General features: G+C 38.1%; 1 protein-coding gene and 1 non-coding gene across 2 annotated transcripts; both read right to left on the reverse strand.

Moving 5' to 3' along the window:
* Positions 1-2,171: 2,171 nt before the first annotated feature.
* LOC116119106 lies at positions 2,172-3,092 on the reverse strand. The gene has a single exon (XM_031405057.1). The coding sequence runs from the start codon at positions 3,090-3,092 to the stop codon at positions 2,172-2,174; it is 921 nt and encodes a 306-aa protein (XP_031260917.1).
* An 8,061-nt stretch (positions 3,093-11,153) lies between these two features.
* Positions 11,154-11,260, reverse strand: LOC116119136. The gene has a single exon (XR_004126325.1). It is a non-coding gene; the product is annotated as a small nucleolar RNA R71 (small nucleolar RNA).
* Between the last annotated feature and the right edge of the window lie 11,816 nt (positions 11,261-23,076).

The following is a 23,076-nucleotide window of genomic DNA, read 5'->3' on the forward strand; positions in this document are numbered from 1 at the left end:
TTTGTAAGACCACAAGGCTTCAGGCAATTCTTCGGCCCATCTTCCTTTCAGGGCATCAAGTTTCTTCTTAATGGTATACTTGATAACTTTGTTTACAACCTCTACTTGACTGTTGGCTTAAGGCTGATAAATAGTAGCAAAGCTCTTCTTAATACCAAACCGTTCGCAAAAAGACCTGAAGTCTTCACTGTCGAACTGTTTTTCATTGTTAGTTATTATAGTTTGGAGGATTCCAAAACTACAAATGATGGTTTTGTAGACAAAATCCCTTAGCCTGTTTGACGTGATGGTGGCTAAAGGCTCGATTTCTGCCCACTTGGTGAAGTAATCCACAGCAACCATTGCAAACTTAATGTCCATTTTTCCTTAAGGCAAATGGCCTATCAAGTCTATGCCCCAGATTGCAAAAAGCCAAGGGTTTGTCAACGTAGTTAACTCTCGAGGCGGAGCTCGTGGAGTATTTGCAAACCTCTGGCATCTGTGCACATAGTCTACTGCATCATCAAAAACTGTTGGCTAGTAACCTTGACGAAGCACTTTGTATGCTAAAGATCTGCCTCCTGCATGGTTCCCGCAGATGCCCTCATGAATCTCTCTCAGAACATAGTCTACATCTTCATGGTCAACACACCGCAATAGCGGTGTATTGAACCCACGTTTATACAACTTATCATTGATGAGTGTGTATCGAGCTGACTTTGCGCGAAGTGTTCTGGCTTCATTTCTTCCTTTTGGAAGTGTTCCATCCTTTAGGCAGGCAATGATTGCACTCATCCAACTGTCTCTAACTCATTGCTAAGACTGTTCTTATGGAGCGGAGATCCTTGGACTTGGGAGGAACTAAACTGGTATCGAATTAGCTTTCTCTTGGCTCATTGCAGAGGCTAGGAGGGCTAGAGCATCGGCTACTGAATTTCTCTCCCTTGGGATCTGAAGAATTGTGAAGGATCTAAACTGCTCAAGCTTGGATTTCAACAATTGGAGGTATGATGCCATTCCATCCTCCTTTGCCTAGCACTCCTCGGTAATCTAGTAGACTATGAGCTGGGAATCACTATAAATTTTGATGGACTCTACCCCCATTTCCTTGGCGAGACGGATCCCTACAAGTAACACCTCGTACTTAGCCTCGTTGTTGGAGGCGGTAAACCCAAATCTTACTATAACTTTGATCTGGTTTCCTTCGAAACTTTCAAGCAAAAGCCCCGCTCCTGCCCCCTTCTCATTTGAGGAGCCATCTACATAGAGAGTCCACTGCCATAGAGAGTCCACCTTTAGCTTTTGCTGCTTAATTTCTCCTAAGGTATTTGACCCTGGCAGGCTAATTTCCCTATCTAGTTGATATGAGAATTCTGATATGAAATCTGTCAAAGTCTGACCTTTGATTGTTGTTCTCGGGATGTACTTGATATCATGCTGACTTATTTCTGTCATCCATTGGATCAATCTACCTGATGCCTCGGGCTTTTGCATTATCTTCCTCAACAGAAAGTTTGTCAGCTCATGAATAGAGTGCGCTTGGAAATAAGGTTGCAGCTTCCTGGCGATAATGACAAGGGCATAGGCCAGCTTCTCCATTTCGGGGCATCTCGTCTCAGCATCGAGCATCCTTTTGCTCACATAGTATACCAGCCACTGCATTCCCCCTTCTTCGCGTACCAATGCAGCACTGATTGCAGACTTTGGTACCGACAAATATAACAGTAGTTGCTCACCCTGGATGGGCTTTGATAACAAAGAAGGTTGTCCTAAGTGTTTCTTTAGCTCTTGGAAGGCTCTCTCGCATTCCTCCATCCACTTGAAACCCTTCTTCTTCTTAAAGGTCTCAAAGAATGGTATGCATCTGTCTATGGCTCGGGAAACAAACCTACTGAGTGTGACCATATGCCTTGTCAAGCTCTGTACCTACCTTATGCTGGTCGAGCTTTTCATATCTAGAAGAGCTTGAATCTTCTCTGGGTTGGCTTCAACACCTCCTTGATTTACAAGGAACTCTAAGAATTTTCCCGTACTTACTCTGAAAGCACATTTTAAAGGATTGAGCTTCATTTTGTATTTGCTCCCAAATGTTCAATGTGGCTTTCAGTAACCTTTGATTTCACGAGCATGCCGTCGATATACACATCCATAGTTTTGCCAATTTGGTCAGCCAACATCTTGTTCACCAAGCGCTAGTAGGTCGCCTTAACATTCTTCAGGCCAAATGACATAATCTTGTAACAATAAATCCTATGGTCAGTAATAAAGGAGGTATGCTCTTTATCGGGTTGATACATCGGGATTTGGTTATATCCTGAGTATGCATCCATGAAGTTGAGTAGTACATTTCCAATCATCGCATCTACTAACTGGTTGATCTGTGGCAATGAAAAGCTGTCTTTGGGACAGACTTTATTCAAATTTGTGAAGTCGATGCAAGTCCACCACTTGCCATTTGACTTCGTAACCAAGATTAGGTTGGCGAGCCATTCTGGGTACTTCACTTCTCTGATGAAGTTGATGTTCAGAAGTTTGTCAACTTCATCTTTATGCGCTTTAGAACATTCTGCATCCATAGACCTTTTCTGTCTTATTGACCAAGCTTTTGGGTTGATGTTCAACCTATGACACATTACTTTGGGGCTGATCCCCAGCATATCTACATGCACCCATGCGAACATGTCGAGGTTTTTCTTCAGAAAACTCACTAGATTATCAGTCATTCCTTTGTTCAGGCTGCTGCCGACCTTTAGTATGCGAGTTGGATCTTCCTCGCTAACACATATTTCTCGCAACTCTTCTGTCGGCCCTACTGCGGGCTCTTCTCTATGGATACGAGGATTTATGGTATCCTTGAGAGGTCTAGGATGCGACTCAGATTCTGTAATAACCATTGTCCTTGGGAGCGGCCATTTTAGTGAAACATTTATGGCCCAGTTGTAACATTTTTGAGATTCTTTTCTGCAACTTCTAATTGTCGCAACTCCCCCGGGAGTCAAGAACCTCATTGCTTGGCAGTGCACTGATGTGACTGCGCTCAAATCATCTAAGATCAGTCTTCCGAGGTTGATGTTGTATGTGGTTGGGCAGTCTACCACTAAGAATTCAACCATTACTATCCTGATTTTAGGTTTTGCCCTTAAAGTCACGGGAAGGTCGATCGTTCCCTTGGAGACCAGGCTGTCCTCCGTAAATCTATAGAATGGCTAAGGACACGCCCTTAAGTCCTACTCCATGAACCTCATCTCTCGAAAAAGCTTCCGAGAAGATGATGTTTGCTATACTTCCATTATCAACCATCACCCTTAGCACTTTGGCATTACCAATCCTGGCTACGATTACGATCGCATCATGATTATGGCGAGGGAATTTTTCGTCTTCTTCAATAGTGAATCCTACCACCTGATTTTCTAGTTTGGGCCACTTTGGCAGCTTTTGTTCGTAGCTCATTATCCAAGGGACCGAATCTGTTTTGGCCTTGCAAGCATATTGCTCGTAGGTGTGCCTTGAGCTTCCCGCTATGTCAGGACCCCTGTAGATCATACCCACTGGAATATCATTGTTGGCATTGGCCAGAGCTTGTCAAACCTAGTTAATATTCGCGAGCTAGTGCCTCCTTAACAAATTCCTTTAGGTAGCCCCTTCGTATATGGTCTTCAATGGCATCCTTCAAAGTCTGTCACTCGTTGGCATTGTGTCTGATGTCCCAGTGGTATCGGCAATATTTTCCAACTGGGTGACCTTGTATGAGTTCATTTGAGAAAGGGAGGTTTCCTTCCAAGAGGAAAAGCAAATTGGCCCCTAAAGCCGTTGGTCCCTTTGAAGTCTTTAGAAGAGTTGGGGATAATGCATATAAAGTCGATTTACCCTTTAAATTTGGTAATGTCTCAGCTACTTTTAACATCGGAGACTTGTCTTCATACTTGGAAGATGGGGAACTTTTGGATTTGAGGACAAATCCTTCTCAACCCGGTGAGGATGATGAGAATCCAAGCCCATCATGTTCTTTAAACATGCAAGAGAGTTCATTAAAGATTCAAGGACTTCAAGATGGACAAACTCGGCCCAAGCACTTAAGCTTACAAACTTGTCCAAGAGGTGTTAAGGGCCCAAGACATGGCACAAGCCCTTTTTTGTAGCCCAAGCCATGGAGATCAAGTGGGAAGAAGCTTCATTGGTCAAAGCCCAAGTTGTGAATGCTATTTGGTTCAAATGCTAAAGGAAATTCAGGAAAATTGTGATTAGAGACATAGATCCTTAATTTAAGGAAAGGTTGTCCATGACATTAAGTGAGTATGGCTTGCACTTTTGATATTGTATGGTGGGGAATTATCCCTTAATATTTTTGTGTAATATTTTGTTGTAATTTTCATGTAATTTTGCTAGGGTAATTCCCTTATTTTGTAAAGCCTATTTAAAGGCCACTCTATCATAATATGAGGTAGACATTGAATATTGCATGAATAGTATTTTGCCTTGGAGAATTGTTTTCTCTTGAGTTCCTTTACCCAGGTTCGGCCAAACTTGGTGGTGGATTGATCCTTCAAGCTGGTGGAGTTCTTTTAGACTTGACTGATCATTGGTCATCTATCTTGTAAGTTAATCTCACTTGGTTAACATTTATCTCACATTTCGGGTTGGTTTCTTTTGTTGTGTTCCGAGTTTGTGTTGTGCATATCAAAGTGGAATGAGTTTGTGTTGATTGAGGCTTGATAAAAGGTGTTGTTCTAAAGTGTTACAATGGTTGTGTGTGCTTGTAAAGTGTTAGCCGAATTGTGTTAGGGTGTTGCAAGTGAAGTCTAGCCTAGGTTGAGTTGAAATTAGTTGAAGTATGGTGATATATGAATTGAGGTTGCATAAATTCATATCAATTTGGTATCAAAGCTATGGTTGTGGATTGAATTTGTGATTATTGGAGTTGTGATTGATAAAAAAAAAAAAATTTGTAAGGAAGTGTTAAGTGTGTGTAGTTCGGACAAGCCATCCAATTGCCATTTCTTGTGCAAAATTTTTCTTTTTCATTAAACAATATTCCAAGTACCAACCCTAACCACCAACTTAACACCTCATCAAAACCTAACCAGTTCCATCCAAATTCAACCAAAACCAATCACATTTCAATCAAAAAGCCCTAAACACTAACCATCTACATAAACACCATTTATTAACCTTACATATTACTATTCACAGATTACTATTTCCCAAAACCAAATTATGCAAATTTCATCCTCTCACCCTTCATACCTCAAATAACATTATTTCACTATTCCAAAGTGACATTTTTCACCCGAAGTTACTGCTCACAATAGCTTCACCCAATTTTCATGGCAAACAAGACCACTTCCTCCCCAACTTCACCCCTACCACCATGAGAGTGTGCCAACCTAAAAATCCAAGAGGAAGTTGATGATGTAAAGAAGAAAATGTCTAGCATGATAGAATTGATGGTTAACATGTCTAAGGACATTGCTAATCTATCCCAATCCAAATCCACCCTTGAAGAAACCCCACAACCGCCCCAACGAGAAGGTCGATCACACTACCGCCAAAGAACCATCATTAGGACCCCATTATATATGGAAAACTTAAGAGGTACTAAGGCTTCCTCTAGTGAATCTGAGGCACCTAGGAGGAGAGGAATTGATGATGATAGGGGTATCAAAATAGATTTTCCTGAATTTGAAGGTAGTCTAGACCCTAATGCTATCATTGATTGGTTGAGTGATATTGAGAGAGTATTTGAGTTTAAGGGGTATTCAGATGAGAAGAAATGTAAGGTAGTTATTCTAAAGTTCAAGGGATATGCTTCCTTATGGTGGGAAAACACTAGAAAGAAAAGAAAAAACACTAGAAAGAAAAGAAAAAGAGAGGGAAAGACTAGAGTAAGGTCATGAGATAAATTGAAGAGGATGTTGAAAAAGAGATTCTTGTCCGATAATTACAAGCAAGATTGACAAGAATCTCTACTTGAGTTTGTACAATCTTAAGCAAGGGGATAGGAAGTAGAGGAGTATATAAAAGGGTTTGAGGGCCTTATGATGAAAAGTGATATTCCGAAGGAAAAGGAGCAAACCATCACTAGGTTCTTGAGAGGTTTACAAGGAGAAATAGCTCACAAGGTGGAATTGCAACCTTACCATTCCTTGGGAGATGTGTGCAAGTTAGCCAACAAGATTGAGAAGCAACTACAAAGTTTGAAACTTCCAGCCCCAAAACCATATTTCAAAGGCAAGAACTCCTACAAAGGATCCCCATCCTATTCCAAACCCTATGTCAACTCTAACAAAGACAAGGACAATGATAGAGTGAATGAAGCACCCAAGGAAAAGCCACAATTTGTGACTCAAAGAGGCACCCGAAGGGATTTGAAGGACAATAAATGTTTTAAATGTCATAACTATAGACACTTCCAAGCCAATTGTCCCAACAAGAGAATAATGTCAATCAAAGAGATCCAAGAGATTGAAGAAGCCATCCAAGAAGAAGAGAGTGAGGAGGAATAATCTGAGAATGGTGAGGAGATTGTTAAAGAAGCTGATGTTAGTGATGCATTGATTTTGAAGAGGGTTTTACATGCACAAGTTGGCTCTACCGAAGCACAAAGGGGAAACTTGTTCCAAACCCATTGCATCGTCAAATGAAAGGTATGTTCAATTATTGTTGATAGTAGAAGTTGTACTAATGAAGCTTCCACCAACCTTATTGAGAAATTGAAGCTTTCCACCCAAAATCATAGCCACCCATACAAATTACAATGGTTGAGCAATGGAAGCACCATTAGTGTTACCAAGCAAGTTGTAGTTCCCTTTTCCATAGGCAAGAGATATGTGGATGAAGTGTTGTGTGATGTAATACCAATGGATGCTTGTAATTTGTTGCTAGGGAGGCTTTGACAATATGATAGGGAGGTTGTCCATGATGGAAGGAATAACACCTACACCTTTAGGTTCAACAAAAAAACCATCACCTTAAACCCTTTACCACCCCATCAAACACTTCCCACACTTACACCACTCAAAATCGAAACCTCACAAAAGAACCTATTCCTTAATGGCAATCAAATAGAGAAGGTCATCACCAAACACAAACACAAACACATCCTGGTTTTGCTTATTGCCAAGAGAAAACAAAGTAATGAGAGTGCACCCCATCCCCTAGTCCAACTGTTACTACAAGAGTTTGAGGATGTTTTTCTAAGGAGTTACCACTCGGGCTGCTACCTTTGAGGGGAATAGAACATCACATTGATTTGCTACTCAGAGCACCCTTACCAAACAAACTAGCCTATAGATGCAATCCAACGGAGTCCAAGGAGTTGTAAAGGCAAGTGGATGAGCTAATTAGTCAAGGGTATGTGAGGGAGAGCATTAGTCTTTGTTCAGTTCTAGCTTTATTGGTGTTGAAAAAGGATGGGAGTTTTCAGATGTGTGTGGATAGTAAGGCCATCAACAACATTACAATCAAGTATAGGTAGCTCATACCTAGGCTTGATGACATGCTTGATGAGTTGCATGGTTCTTACATCTTCTCTAAGATCGATTTGCGGAGTGGGTACCATCAAATCTGAATGAGAGAAGGGGATGAGTGGAAAAAACCTTCAAGACCAAATGAGGGTTTTTTAAATGGATGGTTATGCCCTTCGGCCTTTCCAACGCACCAAATACCTTCATAAGATTGATGAGTAAGGTACTTAAACATTTTTTGGGAAAATTTGTTGTTGTTTATTTTGATGATATATTGGTGTATAGCCATAATAAGGATGAACATAGAAACCATCTTAGGCAAATGTTTGAAGTGTTGAGAAAACAAAAATTGTATGCAAAGATGGAGAAGTGTGAGTTTTTCATGGAGAGGGTAATCTTCCCAGGCTATGTAGTTTCGGGAGAGGGAATCATGTTGATCAATCAAAGGTAGATGCAATTAGGAGTTGGCCCAAATCTAAAACCATTAGTGAAGTAAGGAGTTTCATAGTTTAGCCTCATTTTATAGGAGATTTGTATCCAACTTTAGTACTCTAATGTCACCCATCACCGAATGTTTAAAGAAGGGGGATTTTGAGTGGACAAGGGAGGTAAAAGATGCTTTTGAGGTGATTAAAAAAAAGCTTTTTGAAGCACACATTCTAGCTCTACCTGATTTCTCTAAGGTGTTTGAAGTGGAGTGTGATGCTAGTGGAGTTGGAATTGGGGCAGTCTTTACTCAAGATAAAAGGCCATTAGCAATTTTTAGTGAAAAGCTCAATGATTCTAGGAGGAGATACAACACTTATGATAAGGAGTTCTATGCAATTATTAGAGCCTTAGATCAGTGGAGTCATTATTTGAGGCCTAAACAAATTTGTGCTACATTCGGATCACCAAGCTGCTCAAGTTTATTAATGGGCAGCATAAATTGAATTCAAGGCATGCCGAATGAGTTGAATTCCTTCAATCCTTTTCATTTGTGTCCAAGTACAAACAAGGGAGCACTAATGTAGTGGCGGATGCATTGTCAATAAGGTACTCCATCCTTTCTATTTTGGATGCAAGAGTACTTGGGTTTAGCATAATGAATGAGCATTACAAGGAAGATGAACAAATGGCCAAAATCATGGCTAAGTGTTCAAAGGGGAGTTTTGAAGATTATGTGGTTCAAGAGGGATTTTTGTTCAAGAGAAACAGGTTATGTATGCCTCAAGGAAGTTTTAGAGAATTGCTTGTGAGTGAGGTGCATGGAGGAGTGCTTGCGGGTCATTTTGGGGTTACCAAGACCTTGGAGATTCTTAATGATCATTTCTTTTGGCCGAAGATGATTGGGGATGTCCAATCCATAGTGGCAAGATGTGGGGTTTGTCATAGAACTAAAAGTCATTTCAAGCCGAGGATGTACACTCCATTGTCCATTCCTAGCCAACCATTGGAAGACTTAAGCATGGACTTCATTACCGAGAACCCAAAGAGGTAAAGATTCCATGATGATTGTTGTTGATAGATTCTCTAAGATGGCACATTTTATTGCATGTAACAAAACCAATGATTGATAAGAGCTTGAAAGTCTATATTTTATTAGTGATTTAATTGAATTATTTATGGAAAAATGTGTTTAAATTGTGGAATTTGAATTAATTCTTTCATAAATACCTTTTACAGGATCACATGTGTATTTTGAGTATTTTCAGATTCAAACAGATATTTGAAGGGAAAAGAATGATGTCGATGGAATTCATGACGCGTAGGAACAAACAGTACAAGAATCGGAGTTGAAACGAGAAAGTTGTGACACGTCGAAGATACAATGTAAAATCTGGAAATCCTTCAAGATGAGCATGCTTTGATGTTTCTATCATAACTTGAGCTGTAGAAATTGGAATTTGATGATTCTTGTGGCGTTGGAAAGATTATTTAGAGAGATACAAAGTTTGTGTTGATGACTTTACCAAATTTTGAATATCACGGACTCATTGGATAGAAAGAATGATCACTGTAGCGACTATTCTTACCGCCGCAGCGATGGGTCACGGGCCTGTTAGGCTAATGCAGTATCCTAATCTGAATCTGAATGGTGGGTTGAGGCATTTAAATTTTTCCTAAGTAAGATAAAAACCCTAGGACTATAAATAAGGGTCTTTAAGTTGTTTTGGGAGAGTGGAGAGAAGGAAGAAGGATAGCTACTATTTTAGAGATCGGAATTCTTGAAGTTCCCATTCAACAATTAGAGAAGTGTTTATATTTTTCTTTCTTGAACTCATGTTATTGAATACAATGATGGTTTTTATTATTGCAACTATGAACTAAATCTCTTTTCTAGGGCTAAAGATGTAGCCCAATTTATGAATATGTGTTGACGTTATCTTTATTGATTTCTTATTGAGCATTAATTCTAAGTTTTATTATTGTGTGTAATGATTTCAATTCTTAAGGATCTGAGGGTTGAATGATATCATGGGTTGGGTTGAGATCGAGAGATGAAACCTAATTTGTCTAAGGTAATAAAACCATAGATTGAGCGAACGCTAGAGATAGGTTACCGCGATCTATGAGGCTTTAGTAAATTCCATAGAACTTAATGATCTCTTAGCTTCTAAATCCAACTTAGAGATATTTTGGGTTGTTGTTTAAGGGTTAATTCACTAATTATTCGAGAGAAAGTTAGGGGAATATTAGGGAGTTTGGCCTTTAGAATAAGCTTAATTAGGTTAGTAATAATCGTCAATACATAGGATTAAATTGGTGTGAAATTTGTGCCCTATGGTTTAGCTATATTGATCTTTATACAAAGTATTTATAAAGTTCTGGTTTTGTTTAGTTTTTAATTTGTTTTCTTTTTCCTTAAATTCATTCATAAAATTCTGTTTCGTCAAATAGCAATAAAATAGACTAGTTTGGTACTTGGTAGGTAGTTCTCTTAGGATTCGACACTCGTTTACTCGAGTTTTATTACTTGCACGATTTTGTACACTTGCGAATAGCCTGTCAAGTTTTTGGTGCCGTTGCCGGGGAACTATTTTGTTTTACCAATATCAATACGAAATATTTAGTTGCTAATTTGATTTGATTTGTTTTTGTTTAGAAATTAATTTTTATTTTTATTTTTGTTTGTTTTGTTTGTTGCTGTTTGCTTGAATCTGGAGAGTTTACGTTCAAGAGGTGTTGGTGATCTTAATCCACTAGATTTTGAGATTGAGAGAACGGCTAAACAATTGAGGAAAGAAAAGAAGCAAGCTGACTTTGAAAAATCAATGGCTAACACAGGAATTGTGAATCCCAATATGGGAAATCAAGAGAATGAGAATGAGAATACCTTAGGAGGAAATGCAATGGGTGGAGCAGCAGTGGTTCAAAAAGCATTGAAGGACTACTCTAGTCCTACTATTAATGAGTGCTATTCTAGCATTAGGAGACCACCAGTTCAAGCGAATAATTTTGAGATCAAGCAACAATTATTCAAATGATTTAGCAATCGGTCCAATTCGCGGGGTTACCTAATGATAATCCCGACCTGCATATCGCAAACTTTCTGGAGTTATGCGACACATTCAGGCATAATAGAGTATCCGATGAAGCTATTAGGCTAAGGCTTTTCCCATTCTAAAAGCCAGGGCTTAGTTGATTTCTTTGCCATCTGGGAGCATCACAACATGGAACGAGTTAGCTCAAGCATTCCTCACTAAATATTTTCCACCTGCCAAGTCTGTCAAGCTGAGGAGTGAGATTATCAACTTTTACCAATAAGATTCGAAGTCATTGTATGAAGCATGGGAAAGGTATAAGGATCTCTTATGGAGGTGCCCTCACCATGGTTTACCAATCTGGTCGCAAGTGTAAACGTTCTACCAAGGGTTGTTACCAACTATTCAAGCTATGATTGATGCTGCAAGTGGGGGAGCCTTGAACAATAAAACACCAGAGGAAACATACAATTTGATTGAGGTGATGGCGAACAATAACTATATGAGGACTTCAGAGAGAACTTCAACAAGGAAATCAGCGGGAGTGCACGAAGTTGACAGCTACACTGCATTGGCTGCTCAACTTTCAAACATCCAGAAGCAATTAGGTAATGTGTTAAAAATAAATGCAATTGAATCTTCTTCTCTAACATGTGACCTTTGTGCAGGAAATCATTCATCCAAGGATTGTCAAGAAGGGAACCCGTTGCTCAACCTGAACAAGCCAACTATGTCAATAATTTTCAAAGGGGGCAAGGGAATCCATATTCCAACACATACAATCCAGCATGGAGGAAACACCCGAACTTTTCATGAAGCAACAACAATGAGCAAAAACAACCTCCTGTTTTTCAAACTCAAGAGCCAAAATCTAACTTAGAGAATGTGTTTACCAAGTTCATTGAATAGACAAGCAAGAGTTTTGAGAAGACTGCCATCCTTGTCAAAAATTAATCAGCCTCTATTGGGAACCTTGAGACTCAAATTAGGAAAATTCATAACATATTAGTAGGAAGAGTTCAAGGAGTTTTGCCGAGCGATACAGAGAAGAACCTCAAGGAACAAGTGCATGCAATCACCTTGAGGAGTGGACGAATTCTGGAAAATGCAGAGGGTGAAAAACAGAAGCAAGAACAAGAGAAAGATTTGAGGGAAGAGCAGAAGACCGATCACTGTGGCGATGAAATTCATTGCCATAACAATCGTGAAAATATGGAGAAGCTCGTCAGCAAGAAAGACAATCGCCGCGGCGATGATACTGGTGGCAGCGGCGAGTGTGCATCTGAGTAGAAACTTTCTTCGAGCCAAGCAACCCTTCCATACCCACAACGGTTGAAGAATCAAAAGCTTGATAAGCAATTCGGTATGTTTATTGATATGTTTCGAAGTTTACATATTAATATCCCTTTTGTTGATATGCTAGAACAGATGCCGAAATATGCAAAGTTTTTGTAGGAGATCCTCACGCACAAGAGAAAATTTGAGGAATATGAGAAAGTTATGTTAACAGAGGAATGCAGCGTGCTGATTCAAAAGAAACTACCACCTGAACTACGAGATCCAGGGAGTTTTACTATCCCTTGTATTATTGGTAGTTGTTATTTTAATAAGGTTTTATGTAATTTAGGGGCAAGTATAAATTTAATGTCGTTTTCCATTTACAGGAAGCTTGGATTAGGAGAAGTGAAGCCAACCACCATGTCACTCCAATTAGCTGATCGATCGATAGCATATCCTAGGGGGGTGGTAGAAGACGTCTTGATTAAGATAGACGAACTGATTTTTCCAGTAGATTTTATAGTGTTAGACATGGAGGAAGATAGGGAAATACCTTTAAATTTAGGACGACCTTTTCTAGCCACCAGTAGAACATTGATAGATGTCCACCAAGGGAAATTAATCTTAAGGGAAGAAGATGAGCAAGTAGAATTTGATGTTTTTGAATCTATGAAGCGTCCATCTGAATTAGACTCATGTTTTAAGATTGATGTTTTTGACACCATAGTGGAGCAGAATTTTGAAGAAAGCTACCCCATTTTCCTTTAGAGAATTGTTTGATGAATTCTAGAGATCATAAGGATGAAGTTAATAGTGAAGAGATAAGAGAGTGTTTTAGATATTCAAATTCTCTACCACCCTTGGTTCGTCCTGAAGCTAAATCAATCAGAGAAATTGGAGTTGTGGTGTCCCAATCCACTTTACCAATCACAAAGGTACCTACACTTGAGCTCAAGCAACTACCATCTCATTTAAGGTAAGAGGGTAAATTTTTTCCAGTCATTATTAATGCTTCTTTGAGTGTTGTAGAGAAAGAAAAGTTGCTACACATATTGAGAAAATACAAGAAGGCCATTGGATGGACAATTGCAGATATAAAAGGTATCAGTCCTTCAATTTGCACGCACAAGATCCTGATGGAGGGAAGTTATAAGCCTACTGTCCAAACACAAAGAAGATTGAATCCATCAATGCAAGAAATGGTCAAGAATGAGGTATTGAAGCTCTTAGATGCAGGAATTATATATCCAATTTTGGATAGTGCATAGGTAAGTCCAGTCCAAGTAGTGCCAAAGAAGGGAGGAATGGCAGTGGTCCGTAATGATAATAATGAGCTGATTCCAACACGAACAGTCACGGGAAGGAGAGTATGTATTGACTATCGCAAACTGAATTTCGCGACTCATAAGGACCATTTTCCATTGCCATTCATTGATCAAATGTTGGAGAGGTTAGTTGGCCATATGTTCTATTGTTTCCCAGACAGATATTCAGGCTACAATCAAATTGCTATAGAACCAGAAGATTAAGAGAAAATGACTTTCATGTGCCCATACGGAATATTTGCCTATCGAAGAATGCCTTTTGGCTTGTGCAACGCTCCTGCAACTTTTCAACGTTGCATGATCTCAGTATTCTCTTATATGGTTGAGAAGTCCATTGAAGTTTTCATGGACGATTTTTCTATTTTTGGAGATTCTTTTGATGATTGTTTGACTAACTTATCTAATGTTTTGCAGAGATGTATTGACACTAACCTGGTGTTAAATTGGGAAAAGTGTCATTTCATGGTACGAGATGGGATTGTGTTAGGTCATCGGATATCCGCGAATGGAATTGAGATGGATCGAGCGAAGATTGAAGTCATTGACAAACTACCACCTCCAAATTCAGTGAAGGCTGTCAGAAGTTTCCTTGGGCATACGGGTTTTTATAGGAGATTCATATAGGATTTCTCTAAAATCTCTAAACCTCTCTGTGATTTATTAGCTAAGGATGTTCCTTTTAATTTTAGTTAAGAGTGTTTAGATGCATTTAAGTGTTTAAAAGTAAAATTAATTTCTGCTCTTATTATTGTTGCACCCGATTGGGAACTACCTTTTGAACTCATGTGTGATGCGAGTGATTACGCTTTATGCCAGCAAGACTTTAACGGGACCACAGTTAAATTATGCTACTACTGAAAAAGAATTTTTACAGTACTATTCTCTATTGATAAATTTCGTTCTTATTTGCTAGGTACCAAGGTTATTGTGTACACAAACCATGCTGTATTGAAGTACCTCCTAGCAAAACAAGATTCCAAGCCAAGATTATTGCGATGGGTATTGCTTTTACAAGAATTTGACTTGGAGATTAAGGACAAGAAAGGAACAGAAAATCAAGTGGCTGACCATTTATCCCGATTAGAGTCCAATGAAGAAGTTCGAAAGGAAGAAAAACCAATCAACAAATACTTCCCGGATGAGCAATTGTTTGCTATTCAAGAAGGGTCGTGGTTTGCAGATATTGCTAACTATTTGGCACAGAAAGTATTGCCTCCTGGAATGAACTTCCAAAGACGAAATAAATTTTTTGCAGATTTAAAGTACTACTTTTGGGAGGATCCATTTTTGTACAAGCATTGCACCGACCAAATGATAAGAAGATGTGTGCCAGAAGAAGAGATGACGAATATTCTTCGTCATTGTCATTCGATGGAAGTTGGTGGTCATTTTGGTTCGACAAAGACCGCCGTTAAAGTTCTTCAATCAGGATTTTTCTGGCCAACTCTTTTTAAAGATGATTTTCATTTTGTTATGAGTTGTGATGAGTGTCAACGGGTTGGGAACATATCTTAGAGAAATGCCATGCCTTTAAATAATATCCTAGAAGTAGAATTGTTTGATGTGTGGGGAATAGATTTTTGGGACCTTTTCCTTCCTTGTTTTCTAACCGTTTTATTTTGGTTGCTGTAGATTATATTTCAAAGTGGGTGGAAGCTGCTGCATTGCCAACAAACAATGCTCGCATAGTTATCAAGTTCGTGAAGAAGAATATCTTTCCAAGGTTTGGCATGCCAAGGGCCATTATCAGTGATGATGGTTCTCACTTTTGCAATCGCCAATTCGCAACATTGTTAAGTAAGTATGGGGTTACACATCGAGTTGCTACCCCATATCACCCTCAAACTAGTGGCCAAGTAGAAGTATCCAATAGGGAGTTGAAACGAATCTTGGAAAAGACAGTAAGCACCTCTCGAAAGGATTGGGCAACCAAGCTTAATGATGCATATGGGCATATAGGACGGCCTTCAAAACACTAATAGGAATGTCGCCTTATAGGATGGTTTATGGAAAAACTTGTCACTTGCCAGTAGAGTTAGAACGCAGGTCATATTGGGCAATGAAATTTCTGAACTTTGATATAGAAGCCGTAGGAGCAAAATGATTACTGCAACTCAATGAGATGGAAGAGTTTCGCAATACTGCATATGAGAATGCCTGAATCTACAAAGAAAAGACTAAGCAGTGGCACGACAAACATATCATGAACAAGGAATTCAAGGAGGGCAACAAAGTGTTGTTGTTTAACTCAAGACTACGACTTTTCCTTGGAAAATTGCGCTCAAGATGGTCTGGCCCGTTCATAATTCATCGCATGTTTTCGCATGGGGCGATAGAGCTTCACCACCCGACGAAGGGAACATTCAAAGTTAACGGCCAAAGATTGAAACCTTATATTGAGAATGGGAATGAAGACGAGAGGGTTTCAATTTTTCTTCAAAATCCTCATTGACGATAGAAACGAGCGCTTTTAGGGAGGCAACCCAAGATTTTGATTCCGTTTGGTTTTTATTTATTTATTTTTATTTGTATCTTATTATTTTTAGTATTTTTTTTTTTTTGTGTGTGTGTTATGATTTTGCGTTATTCTTAGTTCATTAATTCAGATGTTTTGATTTTCTTTGTCAGGTTATGGGAAAAACACATTCAGGAAAAATATAAACACTTCAACATCACGCTCGCCATGGCGATACAAACCATCGCTGTAGCGAGCGTGAGTTTCGCCCACGAACAGAAGGGATTGGTTTTTAATCACACTCACCGCAGCAACGAAGATATCGCTGCAGCGAGCGTTATTCCAGTGCACATCCAAGATGAAATGCACAATCGCCGCAGCGATCGCACAACTCCAAGCGCGATATCACATTTATATCAGACTGACTTTCTTTTCCTTAACAAAATTTTCATTACATCTTTTTTCACTTCCACAATTTTTCTCCTCACCAATTCCTTTTTCCCTTCTTCATAATTCCTTCAACCCATCTTTAATTTATACTCCATTGCTCACTAACACACTCAATTTCACATCACATTTCACAAATCAAAGGGAGTAAGTGGGATTTTCAAAACAAAATCAAAGTTAGGATTCCAAAAAGAAAATTTGGGGGTTTTTGAAAATTGAGATAATTCATAGCAATTCAAGGCACATTTGGACAAAATCATCTTCAAGTAAGTGTTTCTCACCCATTTTGCATTGTAATTTTGATTGTTGAAGATTGGAATCAATTGATTTGAATTGCGTAGGAGTGTGTGGTGATTTTCGTTGGTTGTTGAAGATTGGGAGAAATTGATTTGAATTTCGTGGGAGTTTGTGGTGATTTTCGTGATTGTTGCTTTGATTGAATAAGAGAAGTTGTAATTTTGTGGGAGTTTGTAGTGATTTTCGTTGGGTGTTGAAATTGAGTTAATTGTTGGTATTGGTTGAGTGGGAAAGAGTTATAATGACACCCAAAAGAAAGCCAAACAGTGATAGGAGAGAAAAAGGAAAAGGGTAGGCCTCTCATGATGTCTGGTTTGTTAGTCAAGCTGCCCAGGAGAGATATGAGAATTTTGCAAAGAAACTAGGTGGATTTATTGAAGAAAGAGGGCTGGTGTTTACAAAAGATTTTGGGGGAATCACTGATGTAATTCAAGCTCTAGGTTGGCAGATATTTTGCAAAGAACCCCCGGCTCCTGTTGTTGCCTCTGTAGTAAAAGAGTTCTATGCCAACGTTCCTGATAGCATTGACGGGAGGACAATGGTAAGAGGTAAAGAAGTAGTATTTACTGCAACCGCTATTAATCAATTTTATGGGCTGCCGCAAGTTGAGATAGATGAGGATGCTTATGCCGCATACAAGCAAGAAGTGGATTATGACGCAATGATTAATTTTCTGATAGAAGGGAAAGCTACATGGTTTATTGTGGCTAGGGAACACATCCGTTTTGAAAGTAAGTTTTTGGACTCAATTTCGCGCATGTGGTTATATTTTGTTTGCTCTAGATTGATTTCCTCAAAGCACATGAGCACTTTTAGCAAAGCTAGGGCAATTTTGATGTATGCTATCCACCACAAAATGAGGATGAATGTGGGTGAGATTATTTTTCAAGAGATTACCCATTCAGCAAAGCGTAACAAGACTTGTTTTTACTTCCCTTAACTGATTACTGAATTGTGTAAGCAAGCTCAAGTGCCTTTGAATTCTAAAGAAGTTTTAATCCCGTAAGGAGTACATCTTACAATGCAATTTATGCAAAATCTCACCAGTGGGGGCAGAGTGGTAGTATCCAAGACCAAAGCCTCTTCATCGACGAAGCTATCCCAAAGAGATCAATTATCGAAGTTGAATGAAGACATTGATAAGTTGAGAAAGCAACAGAATCGCTAAGAAGCCTGGATGACATGGATGAGTGGGCAAATGAGAGTGCAATATGAGATGCAAAGATTGCAACTTGGTCATCTGGAATAGCAGCGTCTGGGTGTGAATGAACTGATTTTATGTACCCAGCGGATGAGGAGCAAGGCGATGCTCCTGATGATGATTCTGAGGACAGTATGGAGGAGTAAAGAGTGTGCAACTGTTGGAGCCCTAAAATTTTCAGTTGTGTTTTTGTTGTCAGTGTAGTTTGTTTTTTTTTCATGTGTACTTGCATTTTGTTACTGTTTGTTCATTAAGTCATTGTGAACTGTTATTCCATCTTTATTGTTAATGCTCTTTGTATCCATTAATTATTTTTTTTTGCATAACAATGATGGCCGACAAGGTCCGTTTAGTGTGTTTTTTTATAGAACACATTTGGCGCATACGAATTGGACAACCTTCTTACATTGAGGAATGCGGTAACGTTTTTTTTTTTTTTTTTTTTTTTTTTTTTTTTTTACAATGTCGACTTTATGGTTGGGGCTAGGAATTTACTTTGAGCAGAATTTTGTTTTATGGATATGGATTTAGAGAGCAGCTTTTTTTCTTTTGTTTTTATGTTGTGAGTTTTTCTCTTGGATGAATTCATATGTCTATGATAGGAATGTAATTGCAATAACATGTAACTAATGGAGGACATTAATTTTTGCCTTTAATTATGGATGTTTGTGAATTTTAATGACATTTAGTGTGAGACCCTAGTGATGTGTGGATTGAAAGTGGTTCAGTTTACCTACTTAGAGAAGTTTTATGTGTGAATTTTTCATGAACATTGTTGTGATCTCAACAAATTCTAGAACTCATTTGACAACCACTCAAGGCGAAATCCTAGAGTTCACAGCACTTAGGAAATGATTTAGGCTGTTTTTGGACCGATTGAGCCTTTCAAGCCGACCCTCTTTATTGTCATCGCTAGTTAACCCTTCGAGCTTTTTAAACACAATTTAGCCTTGTTTTTCTTTCTTTGAACTTAATTTTTACCCTACCCTGATTATGAGCCTATAGCACATTCTTACCCATTTTATCCTTAAGAGACTTAATTGTTATTCAAACTTAGTACGAGTTTTGGTGAGGATGTGTAGTTTTGCCACAACCCAGGTTTATGCGAAGAGATTGGTTGGGTGTTGTGGAGTGCTTGTAAGATCAGTGGGGTTGTGTGTGTGTTTTCTATTTTCTTCTTGTTATAAGTATTATCTTTAAAAAAAAAAAAAATCAGAAGGGAAAGAAAAGTGGGAAATGAAAAGCTTTGTAAAGATTGGGAATTATGCAAATGGGTTGATATTACTGTCAAAAAGAAAGAGCTAGATAAAGGTTGGGAAGATACTAAGTGAAAAAGGGAAGTGTTGTGTTTGTTAGTAATAAGAATGAATAAAAATTAAGTCTCTTAATTTATTTTTGTTAATTTCTCTTGTCGTTCCTTCATGAACTCATACCCTAGCCTAAACAACTCGTCCAACTAGGGCCACCTAGGGGTTTAAAGGCTTGTTGCATATGCTAAATGCAATCGTGTCAATCTACGAAAGTGATTTAGGATAGTTTAGATATAGGTTTTTAATTGGTTGTTTTATTTTCAAGCTTAGAGACTTATTTTACCGCTTAGTTTGCTAGGGACTAGCAAAAAACTGGTTCGGGGTTGTGATAAGAGCTTGAAAGTCTATATTTTGTTAGTGATTTAATTGGATTATTTATGGAAAAATGTGTTTAAATTGTGGAATTTGAATTAATTCTTTCATAAATACCTTTTATGGGATCACGGGAGTATTTTGAGTATTTTCAGGTTCAAACAGATATTTGAAGGTAAAAGAATGATGTCGATGGAATTCATGACGCGTAGGAACAAACGGTACAAGAATCAGAGTTGAAACGAGAAAGTTGTGACACGTCGAAGATACAACGTAAAATCTGGAAATCCTTCAAGATGAGCATGCTTCGATTTTTCTATCATAACTTGAGCTGCAGAAATTGGAATTTGACGATTCTAGTGGCGTTGGAAAGGTTATTCAGAGAGCTACAGATTCATGTTGATGACTTTGCCAAATTCTGAAGATAATGGACTCATTGGACAGAAAGAATGATCATCGCAGTGACTATTCTTACCGCCGCGGCAATGGGTCACGGGCCTGTTAGGCTAATGCATTATCCTAATCCGAATCTGAATGGGTTGAGGCATTTAACTTTTTCCTAAGTAAGATGAAAACCCTAGCACTATAAATAAGGGTCTTTAAGTAGTTTTGGAGGAGTGGAGAGAAGGAAGAAGGACGGCTACTATTTTGGAGATCGGAATTCTTGAAGTTCTTGTTCAACAATTAGAGAAGTGTTTATATTTTTCTTTCTTGAACTCATGTTATTGAATACAATGATGGTTTTTATTATTGCAACTATGAACTAAATCTCTTTTCTAGGGCTAAAGATGTACCCAATTTATGAATATGTGTTGACATTATCTTTATTGATTTCTTATTGAGCATTAATTCTAAGTTTTATTATTGTGTGTAATGATTTCAATTCTTAAGGATCCGAGGGTTGAATGATATCATGGGTTGGGTTGAGATCGAGAGATGAAACCTGATTTGTCTAAGGTAATAAAACCATAGATTGAGCGAATACTAGAGATAGGTTACCACGATCTATGAGGCTCTAGTAAATTCCATAGAACTTAATGATCTCTAGCTTCTAAATCCAACTTAGAGATATTTTGGGTTGTTGTTTAAGGGTTAATTCATTAATTGTTTGAGAGAAAGTTAGGGGAATATTAGGGAGTTTGGTCTTTAGAATAAGCTTAATTAGTTAGTAATAATCGTCAATACATAGGATTAAATTGGTGTGAAATATGTGCCCTAGGGTTTAGCCATATTGATCTTTATACCAAAGTATTTATAAAATTCTGGTTTTGTTTAGTTTTTAATTTGTTTTCTTTTTCATTAAATTCATTCATAAAATTATGTTTCGTCAAATAGCAATAAAATAGACTAGTTTGGTAATTGGTAGGTAGTTCTCTTGGGATTTGACACTCGTTTACTCGAGCTTTATTACTTGTACGATTTTGTACACTTGCGAATAGCCTGTCAATGATGCATCACATGTGATTGAATTATTCTTCAAAGAAATTGTGAGGTTCCATGGTGTGCCAAGGAGTATAGTGTCGGATAGGGATACTAAATTTCTTAGCCTTTTTTTGAGATCTTTATGGAGTAGGTTGGGAACCAATCTTTTGTTTAGCACTTCCTATCACCTCCAAACTGATGGTCAAACCGAAGTCACCAATATAACCTTAGAAACCATCCTTAGGACCTTGGTGAGCAAGAGTTTGAGAGATTGGGACAACAAGTTAGCCCATGCCAAATTTGCCTATAATCCGTTCCCTGGTGCTACCATGTAATGACTTATTTCTACTAGTATACTTTAGAACATATACAATAAAAATATACATACTTAGCATATGAAAAATAGTTGGGCCCAAATTTTTTCTTTACTTATAAAATATAATTCTTCACATATACAAAAATAACAAGTACAAAAACTTAGCAATAGTGGACAGTAATGCCAATTCTCTCCGCTTGTCGACTTCCTTCCGATCGCTGCTGACCTATTTCTTGCAAAACATGGAAAAACAACGGGGTGAGCACAAAAATGCTCAGTAAGTAAATCCCTTATCTCTTCTCCTTTTTTGGTTCTTTCCTTACTTAATTCTCTTCTTCTTTCTTTCGTTCTTAGTTCTTTCTCCTTTCTTTCTCTGTTTCTAATTCTTACTGTTCTTTCTTTCTTCCTAATTCTCTTTGTTCTTCCCTTCTCTTTGTTCTTTCTTTCTTACTATTCTTTCTATTCTTTTTAACCATGATGGAATACATGGTAATATGCATGAATGAACTGCATGTGCAATAATGCATAAAAATGCATTTTCTTTCTTCTTTCTATTTCTTATTCTATTTCCTTTCTTTTCTTTTCTTTCTNTTCTATTATAAACAATATTACAATACTTAATTAAATGATTAACAATTTAATTAATTATAATATTACATTATAATTAAATCCTAAACCCAAATAGTATATTTGTTAGGGGTGTATTTGTAAACTTTTAAGGTATTTTTGTCATTTTTTAAACTAATACGGGGGTAATTGATTTTTACAAGGTACCCCTGAAAGGAACCGGAACCTGCATTTTAGGTTCCGGTTCCTTGAATTGAAGAATCTGCACTGTGTGGTTCCAGTTCCTGTTCCTTTTTTTGGGAACCTGCACTGTGCGGTTTCGGTTCTGGTTCTCCTGAAAAATGGAGGGTACCCGAAACCGCTCACCCCTAGTTGATGGCAAGGATAAAGCAGAGTGTAACTATTGTCGTAAACAACTTGCTGGTGGTCCCAAAAATGGGACAAGGCACTTGCATTCACATTATAAAAGCTGTCCAAGGTGAAAGTATGGAGATGTATCACAGAAGATTCTGTCGATGACCCTGGGGGAGGATTCAAGTTCAAAGTCACAAATGACCTCAACTTCGCATCAGCTTGATCAAGAGTCGGCGAGGAAGGACCTTGCAATGATGATTGTTCTACATGAATATCCTTTGAGCATGGTTGATCATTACGGGTTTAGAAGATTTTGTAACAACATGCAACCGTTGTTTAAGGTTATGAGTAGAAACACTATTAAGAAAGACATATTCAAGATTTATGATGTAGAAAAAGAGAAGATAATGAAATTGTTAAACAAAAACCGGAGTAGGATTGCTATCACTTCGGATTTGTGGACTGCCAGCAATCAAAACAAAGGATATATGATGATCACAGCACACTTTATCGATAACAACTAGGTCTTCCAAAGTCGACTCATAAGGTATTATCTTTTAAGGTTTTATCATTCTTATTTTTTAATACAAATTTTTGTAGCTATATTAATATTATTTTTTATGTATAATTAATGTTGCAGATTTGTATATGTGCCTTGCCCACATACTAGAGATGTGCTTGCTGCAGCATTGATGGACTGCTTTTATGAGTGGAATATTGATAGAAAGTTATCGACATTGACACTTGATAACTGCTCCACCAATGATGCAGTTGTTGAAGATATCTTGAACGAACTTCCAAGTGCCTCACTTATGCTATGTGGTTCATTGTTTCATATGCGTTGTTGTGCGCATGTTCTAAATCTAATTGTTCAAGATGGATTATC

Source organism: Pistacia vera, unplaced genomic scaffold (assembly GCF_008641045.1).
Source record: "Pistacia vera cultivar Batoury unplaced genomic scaffold, PisVer_v2 Contig873, whole genome shotgun sequence".
In the NCBI taxonomy this organism is placed as follows: domain Eukaryota; kingdom Viridiplantae; phylum Streptophyta; class Magnoliopsida; order Sapindales; family Anacardiaceae; genus Pistacia; species Pistacia vera.